General features: G+C 44.5%; 1 protein-coding gene across 1 annotated transcript in view; it reads right to left on the bottom strand.

The window, feature by feature from the left end:
- The window catches only part of TRHDE (thyrotropin releasing hormone degrading enzyme), a 367,175-nt gene that overhangs the window by 136,993 nt on the left and 210,924 nt on the right, over nucleotides 1-19,258 (bottom strand). Inside the window, exon 9 of the mRNA XM_030214836.1 lies at nucleotides 14,157-14,222. Coding sequence (XP_030070696.1) covers nucleotides 14,157-14,222 — 66 coding nt within the window. The remainder of the gene's footprint in view (nucleotides 1-14,156; nucleotides 14,223-19,258) is intronic.

Genomic DNA, 19,258 nt, shown 5'->3' with positions numbered 1-19,258 from the left:
GAAGACATCCCAGATCCAAGGACGTCCATGGTATTTTCGAATACAAAAATGGATGCCCATCTTTTTTCGAAAATGACCTTCTCCCTGCCTCCAAATTTCGACGTTTTACAAAGACATCCAAATTCCAACTTAGACGTTTCGAAAATGGCTGAACACATCCCAGATCCAAGGACGTCCATGTAATTTTCGAACACAAAAATGGACGTCCATCTTTTTTCGAAAATGACCTTCTCCCTGCCTCCAAATCTGGACGTTTTACAAAGACATCCAAATTCCAACTTAGACGTTTCTTTCGAAAACGCCCCTCTAAAAGAGCTCAGCATCTCTTCAACGTGTTCTTTGTAACGGGAAAGGTTCTGAGGTATTAGAGGACAAAAGATATGGTTCAGCTACTCAAAAGGGGGACAAAAGAAGGAAGATGGTAATTTGAGACCAGTTTATTTATTTTTTTGTGTATTTTCCAAACTTCTATACCGCTTAAATCTAAGCGGATTATAAAATACAAACAAAATTTACATTAAACATACATTACAAATAAACAGAACAAAAATAAAATGTAAAACCTAATAGTGGGTAAAACTACTGAATCAATACTAAGCACAGAAATAGTTCTGCACCTTGAAGTGAGTGAATTACAGGATGTGATGCAACGTGGTTTCATAAGAGAAAGGCAAATTTGGTTGAGTTGTTTAATAAGATGATAAAGGCAGTGGCCTGGGTGAGTTCAGTATTTATGGCTGACATAGAATTCAGGAAAGCTTTTGACACTGTTCTGTACAGGAGATTGATAGCCAAGCTCGGATGGGAGTAGGCCGGACAGTTGCACATTGTAGGACCAGGGCCGCCGAGGGGGAGTGGCGGGGGGGGGACAAAATTCCCAGGGCCCGGGCCTCCAAGGGGGGCCCGGCGCCGGGGTCAGGAAGTCCCACCCCGAGCGCATGCCATTTCCGGAGTAAAAAGAAAACCCCCAGAAATGGCTCCAAAAAGAGAGGTAAGTGGCAACAGGGGGCAGAGCCGGAAGAAAAGCATTATTTATTTATTTATTTATTTATTATTTATTTGTTACATTTCTATCCCACATTTTCGCGCCTATTTGTAGGCTCAATATGGCTTACATAGTACCAGAGAGGCCTTTGCAGACTCCGGTGTAAACAAAGTGATATTGTGGTAAGATAAAGTTCATGTGGCACAGCCACATTAGGGAATCGTACAACGGAAGAGTTGTGTTATGTCCGTTACGTTCTTTAGTTTTGTTGTGTTGCAGAGATCAGGCATTTATGTTGGATTGGTAGGGTATGCCTTAGATGGGATATGTAAGGGAAAAAGATATGTTTGAAACCGAATCTACGCAAACCGTTTTCCTCATGTTGCTTTTTAGTTTTCCCCTTTGCAAATTCCCTGTCCAAACACAAGTCCCCACATGCAGTCACTGCAAATATATGGCGCACTCTGACAGCACCTGTAACCCTATGTGAAGGGGGAGAGCAAGGACCAGTGGCGTAGCCAGAATGTAATTTTTGGGTGGGTAGGTTGAGTGGGCATGCATTTCCTCTTCCCTTCTCCACCCCCCCTACCTCACCCCGACATCCCATCTGAGCTCCCCTGCACGACCCAGTCCCCACCTGCTTACCAGCTCCATGATTGACGAGCAGACGACCCTCGTCTTCCACCCGGCACCGAGCCTTAAAAAAAATGGAGAAATGCCTCGCGTCTGCTGTGCGCTGCTGTAAAGCAAGCAGCAAATCGTCTCGTCGCGTCGGTGCTCCTTCCTTCACTGTGTCCTGCCCTCGCAGAAATAGGAAGTTACATCAGAGGGCGGGACACAGTGAAGGAAGGGCCGAGGCGACGAAGCGATTTGCTGCTTGCTTTACAGCAGCGCACAGCAGACGCGAGGCATTTCTCCGGTTTTGTTTTTTTTAAGGCTCGGTGCCGGATGGAAGACGAGGGTCGTCTGCTCGTCAATCATGGAGCTGGTAGGCAGGTGGGGACTGCAGTGCCAGCAGAGCACCTCCCTCCCCACACACCTGCTGACACCCGAGGCGGGGCAGACGTTGGCTGGGCGGGCCTGGAGGGAAACTGGCTGGGCCTGGGCCTGCCCAGGCCCACCCGTGACTACGCCCCTGGCAAGGACCCAAGATGTCTGCCATCTGCCTGGTCAGCTAGCTAGTGCTAGGGTCACACATCCTTCAAATGAACAACGTACAAGTGCAAAAAACAATCAGGTAATTACCATCAAAAATCGATGGTCTCCTTTTACAAAGCCACGTTAGCGATTCCGGAGTGGCACATGCGACAAAGCCCTTTCAATTCCTCTGGCCTCCGTCGCATTTGCCATTCTGGAATCGCTAGCGCAGCTTTGTAAAAGGAGCCCTGTGCAAATGATTAATACACAGGTAATATTTAATTTAATCATGTCTACTAAAAACACACAAACAATTCAAATAATAATACAATGCGGTGGGCTGCCACGGAACATAAACATTGCATTGTATCATTTGAATTGTTGGTGAGATCACACTAGGAATACCATGCTCGGTTTTGGAGGCCATAGTTTGCCAAAGACATAAAACGACTTAAGCGTCTAGGGCTCTTCAGCTTGGAGAAAAGATGGCTGAGGGGAGATATGATAGAGGTCTACAAAATAATGAGTGGAGTGGAACGGGTAGACGTGAATCGCTTGTTTACTCTTTCCAAAAATACTAGGACTAGGGGGCATGCGATGAAGCTACAAATAGTAAATTTAATACGAATTGGAGAAAATTTTTCTTCACTCAATGTGTAATTCAACTCTGGAGTTCATTACCAGAGAATGTAGTAAAAGCAGTTAGCTTAGCGGGGTTTTAAAAAGGTTTGGATGACTTCCTAAAGAAAAAGTCCATAGACCATTATTAAAATGGACTTGGGGAAAATCCACTGCTTATTTCTAGGATAAGCAGCATAAAATGTATTCTACTTTTTGAGGATTTTGCCAGGTACTTGTGGCCTGGATTGGCCACTGTTGGAAACAGGATGCTGGGCTTGATGGACCTTCGGTCTGTGCCAGTATGGCAATACTTGTGTACTTTAAGAAGCAACTCAAAGGAAGGCAACCAAAATGGTATGGGGTCTCCAACAGAAGATGAATGAGAAAAGACTTGACGATTTTAATATGTATACCCTGAAGAAGAAAAGAGAGATATGATACTGATGCTTAAATACTTGAAGGATATAAATAAACAAGCCTTTTCCAAAAAGGAGGCGTGGCCTAGTGGTTAGAGTGGTGGACTTTGGTCCTGAGGAACTGGGTTCAATTCCCACTGCAGGCACAGGCAGTTCCTTGTGACTCTGGGCAAATCACTTAACCCTCCATTGCCCCAAGTACAAATAAGTACCTAAGCCGCATTGAGCCTGTCATGAGTGGGAAAGCGCGGGGTACAAAATAAAAAATAAAAATGGAGAGACTAAAGAACTAGAGCATGTGAAATGCATCTGCAAAGGGGGAAAATCTAAAAGCAACATCAGGAAATCCTTTCTGGGAGAGGGTGGTAGATGCCTGGAATGCTCTTCTGCGGAGGGTGGTGGCAATGAACATGGTGACAGAAATTTAAAAGGCATGGGATACGCACAGAGGATCCCTATACGGGAAGAAAATGGAATAAAAGTAAGTATAGAGGATTTCTACTCAATTAAAACATAACTGACACACAAAATCGGGAGAGTACAGTGAAGGGTTAACTGCATTGAGCAGCAGATACAACCTGAACAACTAGGGGGGAGGGTAACCTGCATGGAGCGGCAGGACAACCTTATCAACCAAAGGGGTAGGGTAACCTATACAGAGCAGCAGATACAACCTTATCAACTGAGGGGGGAGGGTAACCTATACGGAGCAGCAGATACAACCTGAACAACTGAGGGGGGAGGGTGACCTGCATGGAGCGGCAGGTACAACCTTATCAACCGAGGGGGGAGGGAAACCGCATGGAGCGGCAGGTACAACCTTATCAACTGAGGGGGGAGGGTAACCTATACGGAGCAGCAGATACAACCTTAACAACTGAGGGGGGAGAGTGACCTGCATGGAGCGGCAGGTACAACCTTATCAACCGAGGGGGGAGGGTAACCTGCATGGAGCGGCAGGTACAACCTTATCAACTGAGGGGGGAGGGTAACCTATACGGAGCAGCAGATACAACCTTAACAACTGAGGGGGGAGAGTGACCTGCATGGAGCGGCAGGTACAACCTTATCAACCGAGGGGGGAGGGAAACCGCATGGAGCGGCAGGTACAACCTTATCAACTGAGGGGGGAGGGTAACCTATACGGAGCAGCAGATACAACCTTAACAACTGAGGGGGGAGAGTGACCTGCATGGAGCGGCAGGTACAACCTTATCAACCGAGGGGGGAGGGTAACCTGCATGGAGCGGCAGGTACAACCTTATCAACTGAGGGGAGAGGGTAACCTATACGGAGCAGCAGATACAACCTTAACAACTGAGGGGGGAGAGTGACCTGCATGGAGCGGCAGGTACAACCTTATCAACCGAGGGGGGAGGGAAACCGCATGGAGCAGCAGGTTGAACCCTGGCCACATTTCAGGACAGACTGAATGGGCCATGCTGGTCTTTATCTGCCGTCATTTACTGTGCTACTATGTACATAATACTGTGATATGCATCCCTGATCTGCATTTCCAAACGAAGATTAGTTGTGCTATTTTGGTTTTGAAATGACATAAATAAGAAAGGGCCGTGAGGCGATGAAATCCGAGAGCACATCAAGAAATTATAAAACTGATAGCAAAAGCGTTTCTATGTGGGCTGGACCGCAATCTTTTGCTTTTCACGGTGGTAAGGGAGAAGTCAGGAATTAAATCTCCTGGCTTTTTAATTTGACAATCTTAGCATTCCTTTGAAATGCAAACCCATTAATTCAGACACAGTCGCAGCAAAGCACATTAAAATAAGCCCTATATTTATAGGGTTTTATGCAGAGCTTTTACCCTGTACAGGCTAATATATACCAAAGAGGTAATCTGTCACCCAGATGAGTGAAACTACTGTCACACTGTTCATCACAGACCATCAGCTTGAGTAATGATAATAGACCGAAGGACTCCATAGAATAAGGTTGAAAAGTGTAGGGTTACTGAGTCAATCTAAAGGTGCTTAAAAGCAGTGCACTGCAACCAAATCCAGTGTTAAAGTAATCTGAAGTACTGACCCCCAGCACCCTTGTAATTGTGGCTTGGGAGGGACATGAAGTCCAATTATGCATAGGGTATATAGGTGGGATATTTAAGGAATTTACGCTGGATGCAAAGAACTTACAAAGAAACTCCAGACCGCTCAGAATACAGCAGCCAGACTAATATTTGGCAAATCGCGATTCAACAGTGCCAAGCCCCTCCGTGAAAAACTGCATTGGCTGCCAATCAAAGAACGTATTACTTTCAAAATCTGCACCCTGGTCCACAAAATTATCTATGGCCAAGTCCCAGGATATATGACAGATCTTATAGACCTACCACTCAGAAACATAACCAGATCATCTCGACCATACCTAAACCTCCGCTATCCAAACTGCCAAAAAATTAAATACAAAACAACCTATGCGTCCAGCTTCTCCTATACAAGCACACAATTATGGAACGCACTGCCAAAAGTTGTGAAGACAACCTACGACCACCTGAACTTCAGGAAATCATTAAAGACCTACCTGTTCAAAAAGGCATACCCCGCCGACCCAACATAAATGCCTGCACTCTGCAACACAACATAACCAAAGCTTGTACCGGACACTAAATAATCTTTTCTCTCCTTGATTCCCATTGTAGCTGAATCATATGTTCCTTACTCGACCATAATACCACCTGTATTTGTTTCTTTACCAGACTGGCGAATGCCTCTATGGTACTATGTAAGCCACATTGAGCCTGCAAATAGGTGGGAAAATGTGAGATACAAATGCAACAAACAAACAAAATATGAGAAATCTAAGTCAGGTCATTCATACTTTTCCTTTAAAAAAAGGAGTGGGGGGGGGGGGGTCTCTGTGTATGCCCAGGTACTGAACGAGGAGACTGCTTTCATAAAGAATCTGTGTTTGGGACCAGGACTGGGACCGACAACAATCGGGAAGCCACAGACAGTTTTACCACCTGTGTTGCACACTCCTTACAGTCTACAAGACAGACGCTCCAGGTCTGCTGTTCTAAATCGAAGAATTAACTGTCCTTACGCAAGTAACTGGGGAAATAACAGCAAACAGACAGCAAATATTCTCTTTATCTCCTATTCAACCTTTCTCCTTGTTAGTATATTTCTGTATTCTCTTCTTTTGCTTCCCCTTTTAGGCACCCCAATCCTGCGTGTCTGTCTGGATTCCATTATATAATACTACATGCGCCCACATTGACATACCTTAATTTAGGTGCGTCTATTTATGCCAGGTCATTGGTAGGCATAAACGGGAATGCAACACATGTAACTTATAGTATTCTGTTAGTTGGGTGCCAGCCCTGCCCATACCCCTCCCATGTTGACCCACCCAAAACATATCAATATCCTGCCTCCTCCCAAACTTTGCATGATGCAGCTTTTACTCGTATAAATAGCAGCTTTCTAATATCACTATTTGTACCTATAGGGCTTTTACATGTAAAAAGGAAGTGCAAGTCTTCTAAAAATACCTCCTAGATGTTTGTCAAAAAGCTAAATCGCATCAGGCCTAAAAGGCAGTGGCATAGCCAGACCCAGTATTTTAGATTGGCCCAGAGATTTTCCCTGGTGTATCTTACAGGCGTCCCTGCCGCCTGCAGTGATCCATTATTGCTGCCTACGCCAGCCTGCAGTATTTCAGCATCTGCCCGCCCGTCGCTGAACCCATCCCTCCCCGAAGTGATCCATTATTGCTGCCTGCGCCAGCCCCGCAGGCTTCCATCGGTCAAATCCTGCCAGTCAGGAAGCAGGAAATTACATCAGCAAAGGCGGCACCCAGCCAATAGAAGCCTGCGGGGCCCGACGCAGGCAGCAATAATGGATCACTGCAGGCACCAGGGACGCCTGTAAGGTACACCGGGGAGGGACGGGGTTCAGTGATGGGCGGGCAGATGCCAGGGTGCCGCAAAAGAGGAGAGATGTTAATGTGGGGTTCTGCCGCTGGGTGGGCCTGAGCCAAGAATGGGTGGGTCTGTGCCCACCCGTAGCTATGCCACTGCTAAAAAGGGTGCACCAGAAAAGAGCAGGTGTAGTATTCAGCCAAGAAAAAGTCTCAGGCAGGGTGGTGGGTTATGATCATCTAACCCTTAACACCCACAGAAAGGATAGGAAAAGCCCAAAAAAAGCAATGACCACAGCTCTGAAATGCTGTCTAGTAGCTTATTTCAAAATGGACCAATAGCAGTCTGAGGAATGGCTAAAGAGGTTGGGGTTCTTCAGCTTGGAAAGGAGATGGCTGAGGGGACATATGATCTAAGCCCACACAATACTGAGTGGAGCGAATGGGTAAAGGCAAATTGATTGTTTACTCTTCAAATTTTATTTTGCTATACATAGGTGTAGAGTTATACAATTAATCCTATGAGTCCGATTGAAGTTCCGAGGTCTAAATTTTAAGAGATCAATATTTAGCCAAACAAATATATCATTTGAAACAGTCTAGCTTAGATGTTTCAAATTAGATATCAGTAGTCTGGTAGTGTGGTCACTGCCCCTAGGAACTGAAACAAAATCATGACCAAGACTCCCCCTACTAAATCCAATCCCCCCACCCTGCACCTTCAGTTTTGCATTTAGGGTAAGACAAGTACAAAACTTTTGCACTTTTAGTAAACTTGCACTTAATTTTATTTTCATAGAGAGGGGCGTAACCAGCAGAAGAAAGGAGGTGTTGATGCCCCTCTGCAAGTCGTTGGTGAGGCCCCACTTGGAGTATTGTGTTCAGTTTTGGAGGCTGTATCTTGCTAAGGATGTAAAAAGACTTGAAGCGGTGCAAAGAAAAGCTACAAAAATGGTATGGGATTTGCATTGCAAACCGTACGAGGAGAGACTTGCTGACCTGAACATGTATACCTTGGAGGAAAGGAGAAACAGGTGACATGATACAGACGTTCAAATATTTGAAAGGTATTAATCCGTAAACGAACCTTTTCCGGAGAGGGGAAGGCGGTAGAACTAGAGGACATGAAATGAGGTTGAAGGGGGGCAGACTCAGGACTAATGTCAGGAAGCATTTTTTCACGGAGAGGGTGGGGGATATGTGGAAATGACTGAACAGATAGGAATGGTCTGGAGTGTAAATTTTAAGGGGCTTCGACATTAGCTTCAGAACTTAGTACAAGAACAGTGCTGCACAGACTTCTACGGTCTGTGCTCTGAGAAATGCAAGAACAAATCAAACTCGGGTATACATATAAAGTATCACATACCATGTAAAATGAGTTTATCTTGTTGGGCAGACAGGATGGACCGTGCAGGTCTTTATCTTCCGTCATTTACTATGTAACGGTTACAAGTGTAGACAGCAGCAATGCAGTGGGGGGGGGGGGGGGGGGGGAACTGGTCCTTACATTGAAACAGAGATAAATATAAGCAGATAAAGACCATATGGTCTATCCAATTCACCCGTTCAAGCCTAATGGTTAGTGCAGTGGCCTGGGGAACTGGGTTCAATTCCCACTGCTGCTCCTTCTGACTCTGGCAAGTCACTTAACCCTCCATTGCCCCTGGTACAAAATAAGTACCTAAATATATGTAAACCGCTTTGAATGTAGTTGCAAACACCTCAGAAAGGCGGTATATCAAGTCCCATTTCCCTTTCCCTATTTGAGATTCTACATGGAATGTTGTTAGTGGAGGAGTAGCCTAGTGGTTAGTGCAGTGGACTTTGATCCTGGGGAACTGAGTTTGATTCCCACTGCAGCTCCTTGTGACTCTCTGGGCAAGTCACTTAACCCTCCATTGCCCCTGGTACAAAATAAGTACCTGAATATATGTAAACCACTTTGAACGTAGTTGCAAAAACCTCAGAAAGGCAGGATATCAAGTGCCATTTCCCTTTCCCTATTTGAGATTCTACATGGAATGTTGCTACTATTGGAGATTCTACATGGAATGTTAATGTTGCTATTCCACTAGCAACATTCCATGTAGAAGCCTGCCCTTGCAGATCAGCAACGCGGCCGCGCAGGCTTCTGTTTCTGTGAGTCTGACGTCCTGCACGTATGTGCAGGACGTCAGACTCACAGAAACAGAAGCCTGCGCAGCCGCGTTGCTGATCTGCAAGGGCAGGCTTCTACATGGAATGCTGCTAGTGGTTAGTGCAGTGGACTTTGATCCTGGGGAACTGAGTTCGATTCCCACTGCAGCTCCTTGTGACTCTGGGCAAGTCACTTAACCCTCCATTGCCCCTGGTACAAAATAAGTACCTGTATATAATATGCAAACCGCTTTGATTGCAACCACAGAACGGCAGAATATCAAATGCCATCCCCTTTCCATGTCACTCCCTTAGAGATCCTGTGAGCTTGTCCCAAGCTCTCATGAATTCAGATACTGTTTTTGTCTCTGGCACTTCCACCGGGAGGTCGTTCCGCAAATTCACCACCCTTTCCGTGAAGGAGTATTTCCTCAGGTTAGTTACAGTATTCATGTGCCCCAACATTTTATCAGGGAAAGACTAACATCGTGGCTTGGTTCTGCTTACTTTACCATACTGCAGTGAGACCGATTACGACCGAAACCTTCATCAACATTCCGAGAAATCATGTTTGCACTACATTTTCCAAGCAGGAGATGGCCTTTCAATACGGAACCTGGCTTTGCAATATTGACAGAGCCAGTCTAGCGTGGGCATTGTCTCCCCCACTTCTGTTTACATTTTACCTTTCGATAACATTTTGGCTGCAAGGAAAGTGAGAGTTGACCTGAGCCTGGATGTGGTTTATTTGAATTTCAAAATGAAAAGCTTACTACGAACAGATAAGATTGATTGCTCTCTCTATCAAAGCCTAATTGTATTTCAGGTGAACATCAATTTACTTTAAGGGGCACTTCTAAGTACCAGGTTGCATTATAAATAATTCATCGCTCCCGACTGCCTGTAATATCATTTCCTTAAAAAAAAAAAAAAAAGCAGATTTGAATGGAACAAATAGGCTCCACTGTTTTTATTTTTAATTTGCGTGTTCCTTTGGGGGGGGGGGGGGGGAGTGGGGAGGATTAAGAAGCATCTGTTCAATTTTAATAATTGTCCAGATGCGGTATCGTAAGATCGGCGCACTGTTTATGCGATGCCATTCATTGTTTGATGAAAGAGACGCTGCAGACTTGGAGTTTTTAAATCAACACTAAGGGGGAACAGCATTCTTTCCTCCATCAAAGATAAAAAGAAAAAGGCGTCAGGCTTTCTTTTAAAATGCATTCTTAGATGGCTGAAACAATAACAGTGGCATTAGCGTCTACATAGAAGCCGATTCTGTGGGTGCTGTGGGTGCTTGAGCACCCCCAATATTGAGAAAATTCCTTGCATGTGTCCAGGGAGGGGTTATTTCTACTGGGCATAGAAACCCCCAATAATTTTGAAAAGTTGGCTCCTCTGCTTGTAATCCTTAATTTGTTGCTGTTTTGTATTTAATCTAAAATGAAATTTTAAAAAGATCGGAATTAGAGTCTTACGTTTCTATAATCCTTATTTTGTTTGCTGCTTTAGAGGTCCTTCTAATAACGCGGGTGCCAGCATTAGCTCCGCCCCCAGCATGCGCCATTTCGGGTGCTAGCAGAAATCTTGAAAAAATATTTCCCCAGGGGGTTAACCGGGTGGTAATCAGGCAACGTTGTGCGCTGCCCAGTTGCCGCCGGGTTAGCACAGACGCCCTCACTGCCACCTCAGTGGGTGCTCCCCACCCCCACAGAAATGGCCACAAGGCAAGTGCAAACTTACCGTATGGCCATTTCACTTTTGGCTGTTTTCACCTGCTGCAGTAAAAGGGGCCCTGGCATGCGGCAAAAACAGCCACCGTTCCTAGCGCAGGTCCCCTTTTTACCACAGCCTGGGAAAAGGGCTCCTTAATTTTGTTCATCAAAACCGTCACGTGATTGAACTGATGGATGGTAACTTCTTCCATAGTGAATTCATTCAGGAGCCCTTTTACCAAACTGCAGTAAAAATGGCCTTGGTGTTTGGGAAAGACCCGCGTAAGGATACAAGCGGACATTTTTGACTTTATAGCACTTAAATCAAGGAAGGTCTTTTTCAAGACCAGCTCACGCTGAGATCATCAATCCAAACTTTTACCACCAAAGACTCCTGAGGAAGGCCTGTGGCCGAAACACAGTACTGTGTCGAGTCTACATTAAAGATTGTTCATCATACATCACAGCCCCCTGGAATCATTGGTCCACTTCCCACTTCTTTACCTTTATTCTGATATCCGTGGGATTTTGTGTTCTTCCACCCTGGTGGATTACCTACCTATGCGATAAATTTCCCATTAGCATCAGGCCATTAGCGCATGAGCCTGTGACATCACTTATTTTGTAGGCAGTAGGAACTCATGTTCTACACCCCCGTTAATCGGTTAGCGTGCAGCAATGCCAACGTGCTAACTGATTTGCATAGACGCACCAACTTTCTTCCCCCAAGACACGTCCCCTCCGCGAAAAAATGTTGAAAATATTTTAGCATGTGGTTTGCGCTGGCGCATTCAAATATTACCCTGGGATGCCTGAATGCATCCTGCTGTACTCCATTTTAAGCTGCGGTAAGCAGCTTTGTTAAAGGATCCCTCAGTATTAAGTAAAGGGGTTGTATGAAACCACCGGCTAGCTTTACCGACTCTCATTAATACATTAACATACTTTGGGACCTGCTTACTAAGACGCACAACAGGTGCGCTAGCATTTTTAGCACACGGTAAAAATTAGCATGCGCTAACACTAGAGACACCCATAGGAATATATGGGTGTCTCTAGCATTTAGCACGCGCTAAAAATGCTAGCGCACCTTAATAAACAGGGTCCATTGTTCACTTTGGTACACGTGAGGTATAATTTCACAGCACTTAGTCTTACAAAGTTCTATAGTAACTAAGCCGGGTAGGAGCCTACACGCGCCCAAAATTCTCCAATTTGAGACTACTGCGCGGTTACCGTGTGGCCTGGGCGGTAATTTCAATTTTTACGCTCGTCCGCTACGCATGCCGGAAAATTTTCCGGTGCCAGTGCTAACAGGGCAGTAATCGGCATTGTAAGGGTGCAGATGATTACCGCTCGGTTAACACGTGAGACCTTACCACTAAGTCAATGGCTGGCAGTAAGGTCTCAGGCCCAAAATGGACACACGCCAACTTTTATTTTGCCGCACGTCCATTTTCGCCCCCTCCCCCCCAAAAGGCCTTTTTTGCAGGTACACTAAAAAATGGACCTGCGCGCATCCAATACATGCGTCTACAACAGCGCAGGCCATTTTTCGGCGTAAAAGGACCTCTAAGTGCTTTGAAAAGGAGATTGCTATTTAACACAGATTATTAGTAATATTAATATTAATGTGGAATGGGTTAACATATGCTAAATAACAATAACACACAGGTTTTTAAATCTAGCTCTGAACTTGACTCAGTAATGGATGTGAAGATGAAGGCAAATCCTAGTGCCATTCAAGCTAAATCACTCAGCTGTCCTTTTACAAAGACTCGCTAGTGTTTCTAGCACGCACTAAATGTTAGAGATGCCCATATATATCTAATCATTAGCGCGCACTAAAACCACTAGCACACCTTTGTAAAAGACCCCCCTCCGTTGTCCTGTCCTTTCTGAGGATTCCATAAGTGTTACTTCAATTTCCTTCCTATATAAAGCATATAAATGTTTGAGAAACTTCAAAGGTGTTGTCAATGTGCATAAAAGCAAAAAATAAATTATTAAAAAATAATATCTACTATAATAAAACTCACCCTCAACGTTCTGAGGACACTGACGTCAGTGAAGCCAAGCTCTGACTTCCTTCAAAAAGGTTCGAAGGTTCGTGGTGGTGAAGCCACCAAAATCGCTCCGGGCCCCGCCCTCGAGGGCGGAGCAATTGCAGAACAACGAAGGGGTTGGCAGGGAGGGAGGCAGGGAGTCGGGGGGGTGGGAAATCGCTCCGGGCCCCGCCCTCGAGGGCGGAGCAATGGCAGAACAACGAAGGGGTTGGCAGGGAGGGAGGCAGGGAGGCGGGGGGGTGGGAAATCGCTCTGGGCCCCGCCCTCGTGTCAAACATCATGACGTTGGGGGCGGAGCAATGCCAGAACAACGAAGGGGTTGGCCAGGGAGGGGGTGTTGGCGACGAAAACCTTGCTAGCGCCCGTTTCATTTGCTCTGAAATGGGCTTTTTTTTACTAGTAACTATTAAAGTACAAAAAAATAACAAAAATAAAATCTATAATATGCACCCATAAAATTACTAAAGCAAAATAACATATCAAAAACGAACAGATGTAAACAAAATTACACCCAGAAACTAAAACAAGCATATCTACATCACAGAGTGGCTAATCTGATGAATCTCCAAACACCTGGTCTTATATATAGGGGCATATTCGAACGGGGCTGGCCATCTATAAGGGCGGCCATCTCTAATGACGGCCCTGTAAAGCGGCGTACCTGACTGTATTATCGAAACAAGATGGCCGGCCATCTTTCGTTTTGATAATGGGGTCGGGACCGGCCAAATCTCAACATTTAGGCCGCCCTTAATTTTTTTTGTGTGGGAGGGGGTTGGTGACCACTGCGGGAGTAAGGGGAGGTGATCCCTGATTCCCTCCGGTGGTCATCTGGTCAGTTCGGGCACCTTTTTGAGGCTTGGTCATGAACAAAAAGGGATCAAGTAAAGTCGGCCAAATGCTTGTCAGGGCCGACCTTCTTTTTTCCATTATCGGCCGAGGCCGGCCATCTCTTAACCACGCTCCCATCCCGCCTTCGGTACACTGCCGACATGCCCCCTTGAACTCTGGCCGGCCCTGACATGGAAAGCAGTTGAAGCTGGCCAAAATCGGCTTTTGATTATACCGATTTGGCCGGCATTAGGAGAAGCCCGGCCATCTCCCGATTTGTGTCGGAAGATGGCCGCCCTTCTCCTTCGAAAATAAGCAGGATAGCCACATAGATAGAAAAAGATACAAAACAAGTTTAGCTTACCTGTAGACCCTTCTGAAACATTTTGTGACCCATAAAGTTGGCTAACATTCGAATTAAGGCTGCACCCTATAAGAAAGGATATGATGATAAAAGAAATATTTATATATATACATACACATTTGATTTTCACTTTAAAAATACATCGAAATAAAGATTATACCAGTGGTTCCCAAACCCCAGAAAGTCGGGTTTTCAGGATATCCACAATGAATGAGATTTACATGCAATAGGGGACCACTGGATTATACAATCAAGGAAAGAGAAATCAGACATTTCAGTATTACTGAACACAGAGGATCCTCCTAGAGCAAGGGATGGAATCAAAGAAAAACGCAGAGGTCTGTTTACAAAGCAGCGGTAGCGCCACCGCCACCGCCACTTTAATGCGCGCCAGGGTTGCCAGCTGGGAAAAATTTTCCCAGCCCGAAACTAGCCGTAAAACCGCCCATAGCCAATTCCCGTCTTCCGCATCACCGAACCCCGCCCCTCGCGTCACCTAACCCCGCCCCGTGTCACCTAACCCCGCCTCCCACGTCACTAACCCCACCTCCCACGTCACTAACCCCGCCCCCTGTGTCATCCCTGACGTCAACCCGCCCCTGAAAGGCTTCTATTGGTCCAATTTGGACCAATAGAAGCCCCGGAAAAGCTTCTATTGGACCAAATTGGACCAATAGAAGCCCCGGAAAAGCTTCTATTGGACCGAATTGGACCAATAGAAGCCCCGGTAAAAACCGCCGAACTCGCACAGCGGTGACGGAAAAACCGCCCAAAAAAACGCATCCCGCAGCCGGCGAAATTTTCCCGCCGCCACAGGCGAAAACCCGCCCAAATGAGCGGTAAAACCGCCCACCTGGCAACCTTGATGCGCGCCAATCCGGCACTACCATCGGCCTAATGCAGGAGCCATAACACATGGCAACTTGAATTACCATGCATAGGAAGAACTATGTAAGCAGTTGAAGACGCTATCTGTCACTTCAATTTCCTTTGCCCCAGGGTATTATTTACAAGTCGGATTTTTCTCTTTTGCTTTCATACCAAGCAGCAAAATGGTGGAACAGCTTGTCTACGTACTTCCGTTTTGAAACCAACTATAAGAGTTTTCGAAAATTGTTAAAAACGTGGCTATTTCACGATTTGTAGTATTATGAACTGGGATTAATTATAAAGTGCTTGCCCTTCTCTTGGTATGTAAGCCACACTGACATAAACTCTGGTATGTGTGGCCTATAATTGCTAATTGTAATGTAATGTATCCTATCTAATAATTTGTACCTCCAACGTTCTCTGGCTGGCTGGCTGGGTTTGTAACATCTCCTGACGTCAGCAAACCTCAAGCGTTCCCTTCCCTCTCACTGTCCCGCACTTGTGTAAAGACGTAATGACGTCAGAGGAGGGCGGAACAGTGAGAGGGAAGGGAGCTGACGTCAGGATGTTACGAACGGAACAGAAGCCAGCCAGTCAGAGAATGTTCAGGTACAAATCGCTGGACATGGAGGGGAGGAGAGAATCGTGGGACAGAGGGGAGGGGAGGGCAGGGCAGAGAAGAATTGATGGACATGGATGGGAGAAGAGGAGAGAATCGCGGGACACGGATGGGAGGGCAAGGAAGAGGAAAATTGCTGGACTTGGAGGGCATGGGATGGGATGGGAGGGAAGGGAAGAATCACTGGACATGAAGAGGAGGGCAGGGGAGAGAGAAAAAAACGCTTACACGAGAGCCTTCCTAGGGCCCATTTCATTGTTGACGAAACGGGCTTGGTTCCACTAATTATGTAATAAAAACACATCAAAATCAGTAAGAAGACACTAACCTGCATGGAGCAGCAGGTACAATTCTGACCACCAGAAATAAGCAGTGGATTTTCCCCAAGTCCATTTTAATAATGGTCTATGGACTTTTCCTTTTAGGAAGCTATCCAGACCTTTTTTAAACCCCACTAAGCTAATTGCTTTTACCACATTCTCTGGCAATGAACTCCAGAGTTTAATTACACGTTGAGTGAAGAACTATTTTCTCTGATTTGTTTTAAATGTACTACTTTGTAGCTTCATTGCTCGCCCCCTAGTCCTAGTATTTTTGGAAAGAATAAACAAATGAGTCACGTCTACCCATTCTACTCCACTCAGTATTTTATAGACCTCTATCGTATCTCCCCTCAGCCGCCTTTTCTCCAAGCTGAAGAGCCCTAGACGCTTTAGCCTTTCCTCACAGAGAAGTCGTCCCATCCCCTTTATCATTTTTGTCGCCCTTTTCTGTACCCTTTCCAATTCCACTACATCTGCCATCATTTACTATGTTGTGATGCTATTATGTTACTGTTATTGTGAGTTGGCATGTTTACACTCTACTTGGTGTTAGCTCTAGTTATACAAATTGCAACACCAAAACAGCTGGAGCAATATAAGTAAGGCTTCTAATTTCAGGTGTTTATAAATTGTATATTGAGGTGTTTATTTTCCAGCTAATTAGGATGTTTTAAAAGCACAAAAGCATCTGTGTACATTAGTATTTTCATGCCACAGGTACTATTGCTGGATACCGGTGGAATCAAAAAATGTTTGTTTGCATCACTTAAGATTTGTCAGCACAGAAAAGGTACAAAGATTGAGTAGAGGATACAAGATAACCCAAGGGCAGAGAGTACTAGGGAAGGTGTATTTCTCTGGTGTTTATCCAATTCATAATTGGATTTTGAAATTATTTTTTTTTATAAATAAGTTGCTTTTCTAGGTCAAATGGAAATGGATTATTCCAGATCTCTGTAATGTCACTCAACAGCAGGATAAAGAATCTGTACTGTTGAAGCAGTCAGTTTAAACCCAACAGAAAAAAAGATTCTCTATTAACAAACCCAGAGCAAAGAGCAGATAAATAAAAAATAAAAAGGAAAAAATAAGGAGGAAAAAGCCTCAAGAAGCTCTCAGCCAAAAGCCACGGGAACAGGACTACTTCATCAACGGCAAAAAAAAAAAAAAAAATACTTAATAAACAACATCAACAGAATAACTTGAGCTTTATCAACTCTTTAAAAATATTTTAAACAGTTAGCAATATTTATTATTATTATTTGTGGCATTTATACCCCGCTCTTTCCCGCTCGATAGCAGGTTCAGTGCGGCTTACAAAGTATAGTACATAGTATCACAGAGATAATACAAAGAATGGTACAAAGTATCATGGAGATAAAACAGTTATAAAGAGTGGGACAATAGTATGCGATGTGGGGAAAGGATTGGAGTGTGGGTATTGTTTGTGGTGAGTGTTAGGTTCGAGACTTTGTAGCAGTGGGGGTCTCTTTCTATGACAGGTAGACCGTGACCAACGGTGGCCAGCGTTTTGTCAAGCTGCGTCAGGGTCAAATGGCCAAAAAGATTTAAACTCCATTCAAAATTCGACAGCACTAAAGACTTAGTTTTCGAGCAGTTCACTTAAGAGGGTGATGTCTATTTATAATCTATGTATTTATGTATTTATTACATTTGTATCCCACATTTTCCCACCTATTTGCAGGCTCAATCTGGCTTACATAGTACCGTATCAGCGTTCGCCAATTCCGGTATGAACAAATACAAGGCGATGTTGTGACAGAATAAGGTTCATATGTGACAGATACATTAGGGGATCTTAGAGAGGAAGAGTTAAGTTATGTCCATTACGAGTTTTGGTTTCGTTGTGTTGCAGATAGTCAGGCTTTTATGTTGGGTCGGTGGGGTATACCTTTTGAACAGGTTTTGTTTTTAGTGATTTCTGGAAATTTAGGTGGTCATACGTTGTTTTTAAGACTTTTGGCAGTGCGTTCCATAGTTGCGCGCTTAAATAGGAAAAGCTGGATGCATAAGTTGATTTGTATTTGATTCCTTTGCAGCTTGGGTAGTGGAGGTTTAGGTATGTTCGAGCTGATCCTATTGTGTTTCTGGTTGTGAACTAAGGGACCCTTTTAGTGTAGGCGCCTACGCACATCCAGCGTGCTTCAAATTAGAACTACCGCCTGGTTAACACGTGTTTCAGGTAGTAATTCTATTTTTGATGTGCACCCAAAATGCGCAGCAGAAAATATTTTCTATTTTCTACCGCATGGTGATAACCAGGCAGTAATCGGCAGTGTACGCACGCTGACAATTACCACCCAGTTAATGCATGAGACCTTACCGCTAAGTCAGTGGGTGGTGGTAAGGTCTGAGGCCCAAAACGGGCGCACGCTCATTTTAATTTTGCCGCATGTCCATTTTGGCCGCAAAAAAAGGCCTTTTTTTCCAGGCGCACTGAAAAATGGACCTGCGAACATCCAATACAAGCGCCTACACCAGCGCAGGCCGTTTTTCTGCACTTCTTAGTAAAAGGGCCCCTTAGACAATTAAAAGCTATCCTTGATACTAGTGGTGTTGGGGAGAGGAAGTTACGAGGGTTCCGGAATAATCATTTGTATAATCAAGTTCCAGAGGTGTTGAAAATTTACTTGCAGTCGTCAGCATCAAGTTTCTCTTTCCTTCCGTTTGGAGCCTTTCAAATATTACTTTTCTCGTTGTGATCAATTTCTTCTTTTTCTAACATAAGATTTATGTCAAATTTGCTTTATGGCTTTTTCAATCTATTGTCATGACCTGTTTTTTTAAACAGTGTTTTGAATGTGATTTTTTAAAATCTTCTATAAATAAAATTTACAAACAAAGATTTGCCAAACATTATTGTAAAACACGTTATTTCTTAGTTTCAACAAAAGGAGCATGTGAAATGTTTAGAATCAAATGTGTTCTTCAGCACAAATACACAAAACGCCATTTAGTTTTCATAACCTGAATCATGTTGCAATATAAAATTAATTTCCTACGAACATGAGAGCCTCCAAACACAATGACTTGCATAACAGCTTTGAACACTTGCCAGTAAACAAAATCCAAATTTGTTTTACAAAGCAATTGTTCATTGTTAATGCTGAGCAACCTCAGCTGGAGTTTCCTAACAAATTCAGCTTCTATGAAACAACACAGCATGAATACACATGTCATGAACTCATAGTAGCAACATGATCTTGGGGGAGTGGGTACTTGCACAATAAACACGTCGAGTTCTTTAAAAGACATAAAACGGTAAGTTA

This window comes from Microcaecilia unicolor, chromosome 9 (assembly GCF_901765095.1).
Source record: "Microcaecilia unicolor chromosome 9, aMicUni1.1, whole genome shotgun sequence".
NCBI classification, from domain to species: Eukaryota; Metazoa; Chordata; class Amphibia; order Gymnophiona; family Siphonopidae; genus Microcaecilia; species Microcaecilia unicolor.
This window is presented reverse-complemented; position numbering and strand designations above follow the sequence as displayed.